Here is a 12,682-nt window from a genome sequence, read left to right as displayed (position 1 = left end):
TCAGGATGACAATGACCCAAAATATATGGTCAAGACTTTGTGACTTGTGTATGTTGAATAAAGGAAGTGAACAAATCTGAAGCTTCATAGAAAATAGATGGATGGATAGGACCAAATTCATGAGTGATTGCTGTGATAATCATACACTACTCCTTTTCAGACATTGGATTGTGGAACTCCAAAAATATAAACTTATATATATGTAAGTCTCCAGACTTTAAACCCACTAAAAATGCGAGGAGGTATGTGTGCAACCTTGTGACAACAGGAAATGTCTAACTTCTGTGTTTCTCCACCAAGTCACTTTTTGCATGAGGATCTCATATCTCATTCCAATCAATCAAATACAAATTAATTAACCATTATTTCACTTTTTTTATGATATTGTGTGTGTCTCAGTTAAATTAAACTTACCAAAAACATGGACAATTCATATACCTTTAAGGGGTGCGGGGGTGATCATTTTGCATGTAATGTATGTAAAAGTATAAATGTTACTTTATGCACAACAATGAGACAATTCAAGAAACAATACAAGCAGTTGATGTTTGCTAAATACAAGGATGAAGAGTCTTGAACCAGTCATGATGTGCTATATATATCACTATATTGACACTTACTATGGTACCCATTATGTCATTGGATGATCATATCACCGAGTACTTCGGTAGCTGACAAAAAAAATAATAAAATAAAAAAAACTAACAAAAATAAAACTTGAACTATATTACGAAAGCAGGAAGTGAACAAATGTAACAGTGTGGAACTGTGAACTGATTATGTGATGCATTCAATTGTAATCTGATCACTATATTGACACTTACTATGGTACCCATTATGTCATTGGATGGTCATATCACCTCCTACTTCGGTATGTGACAAAAAAAAATAAAAAAAACAAACAAAAATAAAACTTGAACTATATTAGGAAAGCAGGAAGTGAACAAATGTAACAGTGTGGAACTGTGAACTGATTATGTGATGCATTCAATTGTCATCTGATGCATATTACCATTACCATTACCATGTCTCTGTGCTACATACTACATACAAAAGTAGTGGTACTGCAAAACTTTGTGACTCCCTTTTTCCCAGCTGGACCACCTACATAGGCGTCAAGTACATACTGTGTACACGAGTTCATCCATTTATGGAGGAAAAAATATTTTAGTGACATCTGCAGTTAAAAAGCTGACATTTTCCCCTTAAAGCTGATTGATTATTCTGAGAAATGTGGCAGATGATTTTTTATCCCATGTGGTTTTCAGATTTATTTCATACCCTAGATGCAAAAACTACCAAAATACATCAAAGCTACAGCGCTATTACTTAATAATCGTGTAGTGCTCTAAAGTTAAAAAAAACAAACAAAAAAAAAACGTTTATACGCAGGATTCACCTCACCTATTCCGGCTTCTTTCTGTACTTTGAGTCGCCTCACTGAGTTCTATTGACCACCCATACATCCTTTACCTGCCCTGTACACACATTATCAACATTTCATTGTTATCAAATACATCAATAGTTACATACTCATAGCCTCTGTTAACAACTCAACTCAACAGCACCCCCTAGCAGGGATTAACATTACAGGCACGTATCTCCTTCCGGTCCTTGCAGTTAGCTGACATTGCACCTTTAGCTCTTTTCTTCTTTAACATGAAACGCTCCTGGATGCCCCCTCCACATGGTTTGGTGCAGTCTGTCCAGCCGGTCCATGCCTGCATCCCACATCCTGTAAGAGAAAAATAATAATAAATCAGAGAGTAGCATCTCACGTAACATGTTAGACATGTTATGATCTCATCACCCACCTGCCTGTTCTTCCAAAACTGCATCTCTTCCCTGTTTACCCCTCCTTCTCCTCTTGCCTTCACCTCTGTCATCTTTTGGTTTCGATCGACACTTCCTGATCTTGCATTTCTTCCTCTGGATGGTCTCGGGACAAACGTTGCCTCCAAACTGTGGCTCCAGTTTTATCATGCGAGTTCGGATGGTGTGTCCTTTACCGCAGGACTTGTTGCACTCAGACCATTCCGACCACTCTGAGACCATGCAGTCGATGGCTGGAAGAAATGTACATAATGTCGTAGCAACTCATGATTAAAATGTACTCCTGTAACTACCATCACAAAGTACATATTCATAATTCATTCATTTTCTACTGCTTTTTCTCACAAGGGTCAAGGGGTGCTGGAGCCTATCCCAGCTGTCTTCGGGCAGGAGGCGGGGTATACCCTGGACTGGTCGCCAGCCAATCACAGGGCACATATAGACAAACAACCGTTCACACTCACATTCATACCTATGGACAATTATGGACAATTTGGAATTTGCCAGTTAACCTAGCATGTTTTTGCATGTGGCCAAGGGTGTAATTGAACTCAGGTCTCCCAGTTGTGAGGCCTGCGTGCTAACCACTTGGTCGGCGTGCAGCCGCTAACAAAACATCTGAAAAAAATACTCCAATAGTATTAGCTGTAGCCTTAGCAAGTTGTCACTACACCAGTAAAGTAGTTCTTCAAGGTACCAATGTTATTCAACATTAATAATAATAATAATCATCATGGTGTTTACGCTTTACTGCACATGCCCCATTGACTATTCTGGTTGGTTATAGCGGCGTATGCAGACACGCGATTGGAATATTCCTTTCCATGTATACCATTGCTTTCGGAAAGATTTCATTCGGAAAGAGAAAAACTCCTCATGTAAACGTGGCTAATGGCAGCATTGTAAGCTAGCTGAAATTAACTCGTATTCTCGTGTTATAATGCACAGAAACGGGAAAGAAATATGTGTTCATGTTTCACATAAGGATTGTTTTCCAATTCAACTCTGAGTATGGGTCGAGTGGTTAGTGCGCAGACCTCACAGCTCGGAGGACCAGGGTTCGATTCCACCCTCGGCCATCTCTGTGTGGAGTTTGCATGTTCTCCCCGTGCATGCGTGGGTTTTCTCCGCGTACTCCGGTTTCCTCCCACATTCCAAAAACATGCTAGGTTAATTGTTGACTCCAAATTGTCCATAGGTATGAATGTGAGTGTGAATGGTTGTTTGTCTATATGTGCCCTGTGATTGGCTGGCGACCAGTCCAGGGTGTACCCCGCCTCTCGCCCGAAGACAGCTGGGACCCCTGCGACCCTTGTGAGGAAAAAGCGGTAGAAAATGAATAAATGAATGAACTCTGAGTATGAACAATTGTAAAAACTCGTATCGAGAGTCACTTACGACATTCAGGCAGCATGCACTTCTCAGTCTGCTCCAACTCTTCATTGCACTGCGCAGGATCAGACTTCAGCATCCTCTGACGAGTCCGCAGGCCACGTCCACACGTGACGCTACACTCACTCCAGTCAGACCATGGTGACAACATGCATGGGATGGTATCTGTAAACACACACAGTGTATTGGAATCAGTCAATAACATTCTCTCTATTATCTTTAATGTCATCATTTTATCGAGAAAATAAATACTTCTTCTACTTACGGCATTCTGGCATCATGCATTTGTCCACTTCTGCCACCTCTGATTTACACATTGATCCATCAATAGGAGGCATTTTAACCATGCGCTCACGTCTTGTCATGCCCATCCCGCAGGAGACGCTGCAGGCATCCCACTCACCCCACTCAGTCACCACGCAGCTGCTGGCTGCTATGTGGAGAAACACACAAAAATGTGTCAATTGTTGTAATAAAAAAAAGAGTGTTCCAATACTGAGATTCGTAATGAATACACAACAGTGGCAATAAGCAAAATAATAAAAAAAAAAACAACTCACAACATTCTTCGTTGACGACACACTTCTCTGTCTCTTCCGTGTTGAGCTGGCATAGCGAACCATCTTCTGGGTACTGTTTGACGTAACGCTCTCTGGACCTCATTCCCATTCCACAGGACACGCTGCAGGCCGACCAACTTATCCATTCTGACATCATGCATGTCGATGGCTCTGCACATCAGGACAGTAGTCATGATGTCACATTTTACTTTCATTTTGGTAGTATTTACAAGAACGGCAATGGTCACTCAGTTGGGACTTATTGATAGATGATAGTGTTGTTGTTCATTTGAATTCAGTTCTTTCACATTGGACATGTGAATTGCACATGTTTAAATCCAAATAAAGCAGAGGGAATTGACCAAATTGCAAACAACATTGTTTTTTTTACTACACTGCTGTTGTGTGCTTGGGAAAGACTTCACCCATATTTCCCCCAGGGTCGCCCACACATTGATGCTTGACTGACCGAGGTGCTGACCTATGAACCGGATTTGGTCCCTTGGATACAATGACTGCCTCCTTACTGAGAGTGGGTTAAATGCAGAAACTAGAAACTGTGACTAAGTATTTGGTGTCACTGTTACAGGGTACACAAGATAGTTCATCTCAATAAGAAATACCTGCTTTTAGCAATGATCTACTTCGTTGAGATCCAAAGCCTTATTATTAATGTGAGAAAGAGATAATAACTGTGCCTGTTTTTCTTGTCATACAATTTTAATTGTATTGACTTGGAAAATTTATTCATTCATTTTCTACCGCTTATCCTCACAAGGGTCGCGGGGGTGCTGGAGCCTATCCCAGCTGTCTTCAGACAAGTTTATTGAACAAATATCATAGTTTAATTAAGTAAAGGTTTATCCACAAGTAAACAAACTATTTTGTTGTTTGTTCAAAAGGTCTCTTGGATCGGCTGATCAGCGATACATCAAACCATTCATTCATTCATTCATTTTATACTGCTCATCCTAAACGAGGGTTGTGGGGGGGTGCTGGAGCCTATCCCAGCTGTCTTCGGGGCGAGAGGCGGGGTACACCCTGGACTTGTCGCCAGCCAATCACAGGGCACATATAGACAAACAACCATTCACACTCACATTCATACCTATGGACAATTTTGAGTCGCCAATTTAGCCTAGCATGTTTTTGGAATGTGGGAGGAAACCGGAGTACCCGGAGAAAACCCACGCATGCATGGGGAGAACATGCAAACTCCACACAGAGATGCCCGAGGGTGAAATCGAACTCGCGTCTCCCAACTGTGAGGCCCGCGTGCTAACCACTCATCCCTAGTCACTATATAATGAAAGAAAAATTGGAAGTAAAAAGTTCAATCCACAGTAAAAGCAAGTCCTAGACTACATAAGTGGACATTTTTGTCATTGAACAACACCACTGTAATGGTTATGCTTGTTAAAGAAGCCTGTTTATAAATAGCTAATCCGAATGCTTCTCAGGGGTAGATAAGTCACCACCAAAATTCCCAATTATAGACAACTATACAATTCTCTTCATGAACCATCTACTGTGTTGACACAGTATCTGTACCACCCCAATTAAATTTCTGGATAAAACAATCTGTCAGGTTGTAAAAAAAATAATTAAGACATTTTTTTTTCATTTCTTTGCATAGGTTTAAGCCAAAATAAATCATCAAGAGTCACAGACTGTCTGCTTGCAAGATAAATAACCAAGCTCTATTCTGCATATCAATTTAAAACTTTTTAATGAAGAACCAAAACACAATGCAGCTCTGACAGGAGCGAAACAGAAGAAGGTGATGCTTGTTTGAATAATGATGTGCTAAAATTAACTATACAGTAGATCATCATTTCACCAAATGACAGTTGCAATGGAAAAGCTGGAAGTAGAGAGGAAGGTGTGGGGGGTAGGTTTAGTAAGTTATTTAATACTACTTTTATATGTGACTACTTTGGAGTTTTTTATGTTAATAAAGGTTGCTCACTTAGAGGATAACCCAAAAAAAAACCAAATAGATAAAATCACTTTTGTTGAATTTTTCCTGGCTACTTTTTAGTCCCATTGATGATTATTATATATTTTTTTTAATTAAAGGGATCTGTTGTGCAAATTATTCAGCCCTTTAAATTGAGTTGTGGACTCCTATAGAGCAGCTAAACACAATAACCAGCACAAAAAGCTTTCTAGTTCTTCCAGAATCTGCACCTATTCAGCTGTATTTCTTTGGATTTTGTGGTTCAGTTGCAGGCGGTACGGCGGTCTAGTGGTTAGCACGTGGTTAGCGCGCAGACCTCACAGCTAGGAGACCAGGGTTCGATTCCAACCTGGGCCATCTCTGTGTGGAGTTTGCATGTTCTCCCTGTGCATGCGTGGGTTTTCTCCGGGTACTCCGGTTTCCTCCCACATTCCAAAAACATGCTAGGTTAATTGGCGACTCCAAATTGTCCATAGGTATGAATGTGAGTGTGAATGGTTGTTTGTCTATATGTGCCCTGTGATTGGCTGGCGTCCAGTCCAGGGTGTACCCCGCCTCTCGTCCGAAGACAGCTGGGATAGGCTCCAGCACCCCCCGCGGCCCTCGTGAGGAAAAAGCGGTAGAAAATGAATGAATGAGTTGCATCACCTCTTTTTTTCTCTCATGCAAAAAAAAACGTAAAATGACATATATATGTATTATATGTGAACGACACATAGCTACTATGTATTGGGTATTGAAAGAGTTCAATTCTGTCTATACATAAATGCTGCAACTTTATACAAGTGGGTTGGTCAAGTTTAGGAAGAGTCAAAAGAGGTTACCTCACCTTAGAGGCCATTTACACAAGCCGGTTATTGAATGGAAACAGATAAACGTGTCAAGAGCAACATCATTTCGACGTGTGCCAGTACTCACCACCCTGCATACTGCATCCAGGTCCCATGCAGGACTGAAAATCTTGAGTGTGGGGGCAAGGTACACTGAGGTCCAGCTGCGCCTTAAGCATCCTTTGCCTCATCCGTCTGCCTTTATCACATGAGGCGCTGCTGCAAGCTGACCAGGGAGACCAGCCAGAATAAATACACGTCTCGGGGGTGTCATCTAGGATGGGAAAAATGTCAATGTTGATTTGATGGATGTCACAGAGAGACATTTCCACACTTTCATATGGACATGGCTTGTTTTCATTTCAAACGCAGCATTCCAAACTACATCTTGTTGTCAATGGTTTGATACCGAGATGTGTTTTTTTCTTTGTCAGGTTCTTTGTCAACTTCCATTTGTTAAATATGGTAATGGTAATGGTTTTATTTCATTTGAACATGCATCGGATTACAATTGAATGCATCACATAATCAGTTCACAGTTCCACATGTCCAAAAGGAGTAGGAAGAAGTTCACTTCCTGCTTTCCTATTATGGCTTAAGATCTTTTTGTTGTTGTTTTTTAAAATTCTCATTCTCATTCACATTGTCATTGACAATGTTAAAATTAAAATTAAAATTAAAATTAAAATTAAAATTAAAATTAAAATTAAAATTAAAATTAAAATTAAAATTAAAATTAAAATTAAAATTAAAATTAAAAAACAACAACAACAAAATCTTAAGCCATAATAGGAAAGCAGGAAGTGAACAAATGTAACTTACTATGGTCATTGGATGGTCATATCACCTCTTACTTCGGTACGTGACAAAAAAAAAGTAAAAAAAAAAAACTTAAACTATATTAGGAAAGCAGGAAGTGAACAAATGTAACAGTTACTGATTGTAAAAGTACCAGATGGAAGCTTTGCTTCTTCCTACTCCTTTTGGACATGTGGAACTGTGAACTTAATTTTAATTTTAATTTTAATTTTAATTTTAATTTTAATTTTAATTTTAATTTTAATTTTAATTTTAATTTTAATTTTAATTTTAATTTTAATTTTAATTTTAATTTTAATTTTAATTTTAATTTTAATTTTAATTTTAATATAAAAATTGTCAATGACAATGAGATGTCACTAAAATATTTTTCCTCCATAAATGGATGAACTCATGTACACAGTATGTACTTGACGCCTATGTAGGTGGTCCAGCTGGGAAAAAGGGAGTCACAAAGTTTTGCAGTACCACTACTTTAGTATGTAGTATGTAGCACAGAGACATGGTAATGGTAATGGTAATATGCATCAGATGACAATTGAATGCATCACATAATCAGTTCACAGTTCCACACTGTTACATTTGTTCACTTCCTGCTTTCCTAATATAGTTCAAGTTTTATTTTTGTTTGTTTTTTTTGTCACATACCGAAGCAGGAGGTGATATGACCATCCAATGACATAATGGGTACCATAGTAAGTGTCAATATAGTGATCAGATTACAATTGAATGCATCACATAATCAGTTCACAGTTCCACACTGTTACATTTGTTCACTTCCTGCTTTCCTAATATAGTTTAAGTTTTATTTTTGTTATTTTTTTTTATTTTATTATTTTTTTTTGTCAGCTACCGAAGTATGAGGTGATATGACCATCCAATGACATAATGGGTACCATAGTAAGTGTCAATATAGTGATATATATAGCACATCATGACTGGTTCAAGACTCTTCATCCTTGTATTTAGCAAACATCAACTGCTTGTATTGTTTCTTGTATTCGCTCAAAATATACCAGGATACACAAGTGCATTAAATTTTTATTGCAGCTGTACAGTTTTATGATGAATACAGTAACAGTCCTCATTATAATTTAAGGGTGAAGCATAGTTGCTACTATAGAAACAACTCATATTTTTCTCTCAGAGCTTCCCTCAAGCTTCTGATGTCAGCTACTTTTTTTGCCTGTACTGTTGTTTATGTGTGTGCCTACAGTCCTTGACTCCGGTCTACTGCTGTGCTCTGAGGTTTGTCACTGACAATGTGGCTGCCTTCACCCACCACTGAGAACTGTATACTAAAGCTGGCACGCTCTCCTCGACATATTTAAAGTTATGTTTTATTATTATTGTTTGTCTGTTTTGTTCATTAAGTATGCTGTTGCCGTTATTGTCCAGATTACATTGATTGAAAGAGGTCTTAATGGGTATTTTATCTGGTTAATTCATTCATTCATTTTCTACTGCTTTTCCTCACAAGGGTCGCGGAGGTGCTGGAGCCTATCCCAGCTGTCTTCGGGCGAGAGGCGGGGTACACCCTGGACTGGTCGCCAGCCAATCACAGGGCACATATGGACAAACAACCATTCACACTCACATTCATACCTATGGACAATTTGGAGTCGCTAATTAACCTAGCATGTTTTTGGAATATGGGAGGAAACCGGAGTATCCGGAAAAAACCCACACATGCACGGGGAGAACATGCAAACTCCACACAGAGATGGCCGAGGGCGCTAACCACTTGACCACCGTGCAGCCTTATCTGGTTAAATAAATGTTAAATAAATAAAAAATCAATAAGCTTCACAGTTAAAGCAGTAAGTGTAAAAATGTAAAAAAAAGAGTTTCAACTATGGAGTGATAGTGTATACTGTACCTTTCTCCGTGTCCTCTTGCCCAATGTCAGCTACAATGTCATCAATGCTGTCTGGGACCACATTACACTGCTCTCCCTGTGCAGACAAGGACAAGTATAATAACACACAAATAATACCCCCTCAAAACCGCTTTCATAGAATATGACAAAATATACTTTGATCAAATGAATTCTATTCATGGATTATGAACGTACAATAGTCATTCTGATAATTCTGAGCAATATAAGGACAACCGCTCAACAATCTGATCACACAAATCTTAAGCTCCCGTCACACAAAGCACGAATCAGCACAAATCAAGCAGAACTAGGCCAGAATGAAAAAGTTTCAAAATTTGCACTGTTCTCAAATATCTTACTTTTTATTTTTCTACACAAAAGATGAAAAATAAATAAACAAATCAAGAATAAAGAAAATCAATCAATCAGTAATAAATAAATATAATAATAATAATAAAACGGCAAATAATAAAAACTTAAGAAACCACATATAGTTGGTGGGTAGACAAATTATTTTTTTCAGATTAAAATGAACAAAGCATTATTAGAGCCCTGTAGACATGACAAAACACAACTATAGTCACATTTATATTTTCTTTATTTACAACATATTGCGCAACTGCAGGGTCTTGAGACACATGCTAACTCGCAAACTAGAGAGCTAGCAACCTAAACGGTAGCCTTCAAGATATTTCCTTTAAACTTAAACAGCCAAAAACTTACCACTTCCACACGGATAGGGAGGATAATTATTAACAGTTATTTAACCTTTAACATGAACATTAATCAAACGTAATATTTTTTTCTGGGTACATGATACCATACAGCATCCATATCAAACTTGCGTGGGCCGCACTAACATTAAACTTTCATATCAAGGCGGGGGCCTCAAACTAGTGTCCTGCGAGCCACATTTGGCCCGCGGGCCACGTGTTTGAGACCCCTGATCTAAACAATATGATGCATGTCAGTACATTTAAAAGAAAAAAAAGATGCCAGAATATTTTACCTTCCTAGCAATGCGCTCCACCACCACTCTGGCCACAGGGGTAATTGCCCCACCTTCGGGGTCGTAGAAAGGGCTCTGAGGGTGATCCAGACTAGTTAAAGGCCGAATCTTCTCCTGGGGAATGGTAGCCTTGTTTGGCGACTATAAAAACAAACACATAAAACATGAAAAGTTAAGTCAAGCAGACGGACATGCCTGCTATCATAAAAATGAATGTAGGAACTAATAAAATAATAATAAAACTTAATTATAATAATAAAAAAATAATAGGCATTCTTTAACATTTTAAACATGATTAATTCCCATTATCTTATTGGACTATTTTTTACACCATTCTAAAGGAATGGCCAAACTAAATGCAATAATAACTAGATTATAATAATAGTATATATAATATAGCAATAATAGCAATCATTTCTGCAGAACTTTTTTGTAGGAAGCTTGTTTTTTTTTGCCTCTCTCTATCACACAAACGCCAAACAACTGGACCCGCTGTCACGTAATCCCTGTGATTATCCTAACGACCTGTATATTGCTAGAAAGCGTCTTGCGCCAGAAACCTTTGCAATAATTTTGGTTAACAGGTTCATTATGTAATGGAACGTAATTTATTGACCGCCTTTTTGCGACTGCTTTTGTGTGTGTGGACACGGTACATAAATCAATGTGAATACTGCAAAAATGCAGGTGAATAACTACGAAAATTAATCACAATTAATTAGTTATTTTAACCCCCTATATGTAGGTAACATATGGTAGCCACTGGCGGTGTTCTTTCATTGAATCGGTTGCCACCACTCCTTTTAACTGTACATTTAAACTCATTCAATTATGACCTGCTCACCCTGAAGTGGTCACAAGTCAGTCAAATGATACATAAACAAAGAAGCATTGACAATCTGTATGTGTAAACATGTAAACAATCTGTACAATATTCCTACTATCAGATTAATGCAGTACAGTAATGAGGATCGGCTTTCTTTTTTTTTTTTCCAGTTGCAAGCCTTCCTCCTTTTTTGGGATACTCCCTTCCGATATAGCACCACTTGTTTGAGGGAGCACTTCAGTCATATCTTTAACTCATAAAAGTTTTCACTAATTGGAATTGGCAGTTTCTTTGCTGACTAGCATTGAATATCAGCGTCTATGTTCGCTGATTTACACTCAACTTAATAACTAAATAATTACAGACGCTTGCAATATCTGTTGATATGAAACAGGTGAGCGAAACACTATTCCAACCGACTACCCTTGCCCAAATCAGTGTGAAGTAAAATCAATATTAAATCCCATTACTTCATATGAGATACCGCTATCAGTGCCAGCATCCCAGGGTATAAGCTCCGTCTCCATTCGCTGGACCCAGCCGCATTCTTTGGTACAAAGGTCCTCTCCTGACAGTCCTACGTTCCAATCAGGACTAGGTCCGAGCATGGTGAGGAAGGACATCAGATGACGAGTTTGGTCCACAGAAAATTCTGCCGAAGGAGCAGCACGCCTGGGGGGGGAACGTGAAGGACATAGGTTGTAAATATGGTACATTCCGTTATCATTTGTTTAAGGTCAAAGGGAAGCTGTAGCAAGGTACATAATGTACAAATACAACAAAATGATAAGAGTGTACTCCAACTGCAGCATTACTATGTACTATGGAAATTAAAAAGGTAAAAATATAAAAAGATCGTTTGATGTCACTCCATTATTTTTACCCTGCTGTGTATTTTCTGCTTTATGCCAGCTGTTAGTTTTTCCCACAATCCTTTTAGATACACTTTGGTCTTCTCTTGTTATTTTTTTTCATACGCATTTTCAGTTGCTTTTGTGAACTTGGTTTTTCTCACACACAGCTTCTGCCTCCAGGGTCCAATCCAACACAAAAAGCCCCAATTATGTTAACATTGAACCATTGGAATCTAATAAAGTTTGGCTTCAAGAAATAGGTGTATAATATCAGAATAACATTATATTCATTCATTATATTCACTCACTAAATGTACTGCAAAAAAGGCCAGTAAGGATAATTCATAATGCCACCTATAGAGAAAATACTAACTCCTTATTTCTAAAATCACAAATACTTAAACTTGCTGATATAGTTCATCTTCAAACAGCTAAAATAATGCATAAGGCTAAAAATAACCAATTAGCTACAAATGTCATCCAATACTGCTCTACAAGAGAGGAGAAATATGATCTCAGGCAAGAACTACATTTGAAACACTTATATGCTAGGACTACGTTAAAAAGCCATAGCATTTCAGTATGTGGAATCAAACTATGGAATGGATTGAGTAAAACCCTCAAACAATGCACAACGATGAGCCAATTCAAGAAACAATACAAGCAGTTGATGTTTGCTAAATACAAGGATGAAGAGTCAGAATATCAGATTAACATTAT

General features: G+C 38.3%; 1 protein-coding gene across 2 annotated transcripts in view; it reads right to left on the bottom strand.

Moving 5' to 3' along the window:
• Positions 1 to 683: 683 nt before the first annotated feature.
• Positions 684 to 12,682, bottom strand: part of spon1b (spondin 1b) — a 56,542-nt gene continuing 44,543 nt past the window's right edge. Inside the window, exons 8-16 of one of the 2 annotated variants that reach the window (XM_058074610.2) lie at positions 11,579 to 11,780; positions 10,283 to 10,423; positions 9,274 to 9,349; positions 6,664 to 6,849; positions 3,786 to 3,956; positions 3,491 to 3,655; positions 3,232 to 3,390; positions 1,815 to 2,066; positions 684 to 1,735 (exon numbers count right to left, since the gene is read on the bottom strand). In XM_058074610.2, coding sequence (XP_057930593.2) covers positions 1,572 to 1,735; positions 1,815 to 2,066; positions 3,232 to 3,390; positions 3,491 to 3,655; positions 3,786 to 3,956; positions 6,664 to 6,849; positions 9,274 to 9,349; positions 10,283 to 10,423; positions 11,579 to 11,780 — 1,516 coding nt within the window. In that variant the 3' untranslated portion in view covers positions 684 to 1,571. Of the gene's footprint in view, positions 1,736 to 1,814; positions 2,067 to 3,231; positions 3,391 to 3,490; positions 3,659 to 3,785; positions 3,957 to 6,663; positions 6,850 to 9,273; positions 9,350 to 10,282; positions 10,424 to 11,578; positions 11,781 to 12,682 lie in introns of both variants that reach the window. The other variant, XM_058074609.2, reaches the window with a different exon arrangement.

Source organism: Doryrhamphus excisus, linkage group LG1 (assembly GCF_037039965.1).
Source record: "Doryrhamphus excisus strain RoL-2023G ecotype Guam linkage group LG1, RoL_Dexc_Guam_v1.1, whole genome shotgun sequence".
In the NCBI taxonomy this organism is placed as follows: Eukaryota; Metazoa; Chordata; class Actinopteri; order Syngnathiformes; family Syngnathidae; genus Doryrhamphus; species Doryrhamphus excisus.
Note: the sequence above shows the minus strand (reverse complement) of the source record. Positions and strands in the feature narration are given on the sequence as shown.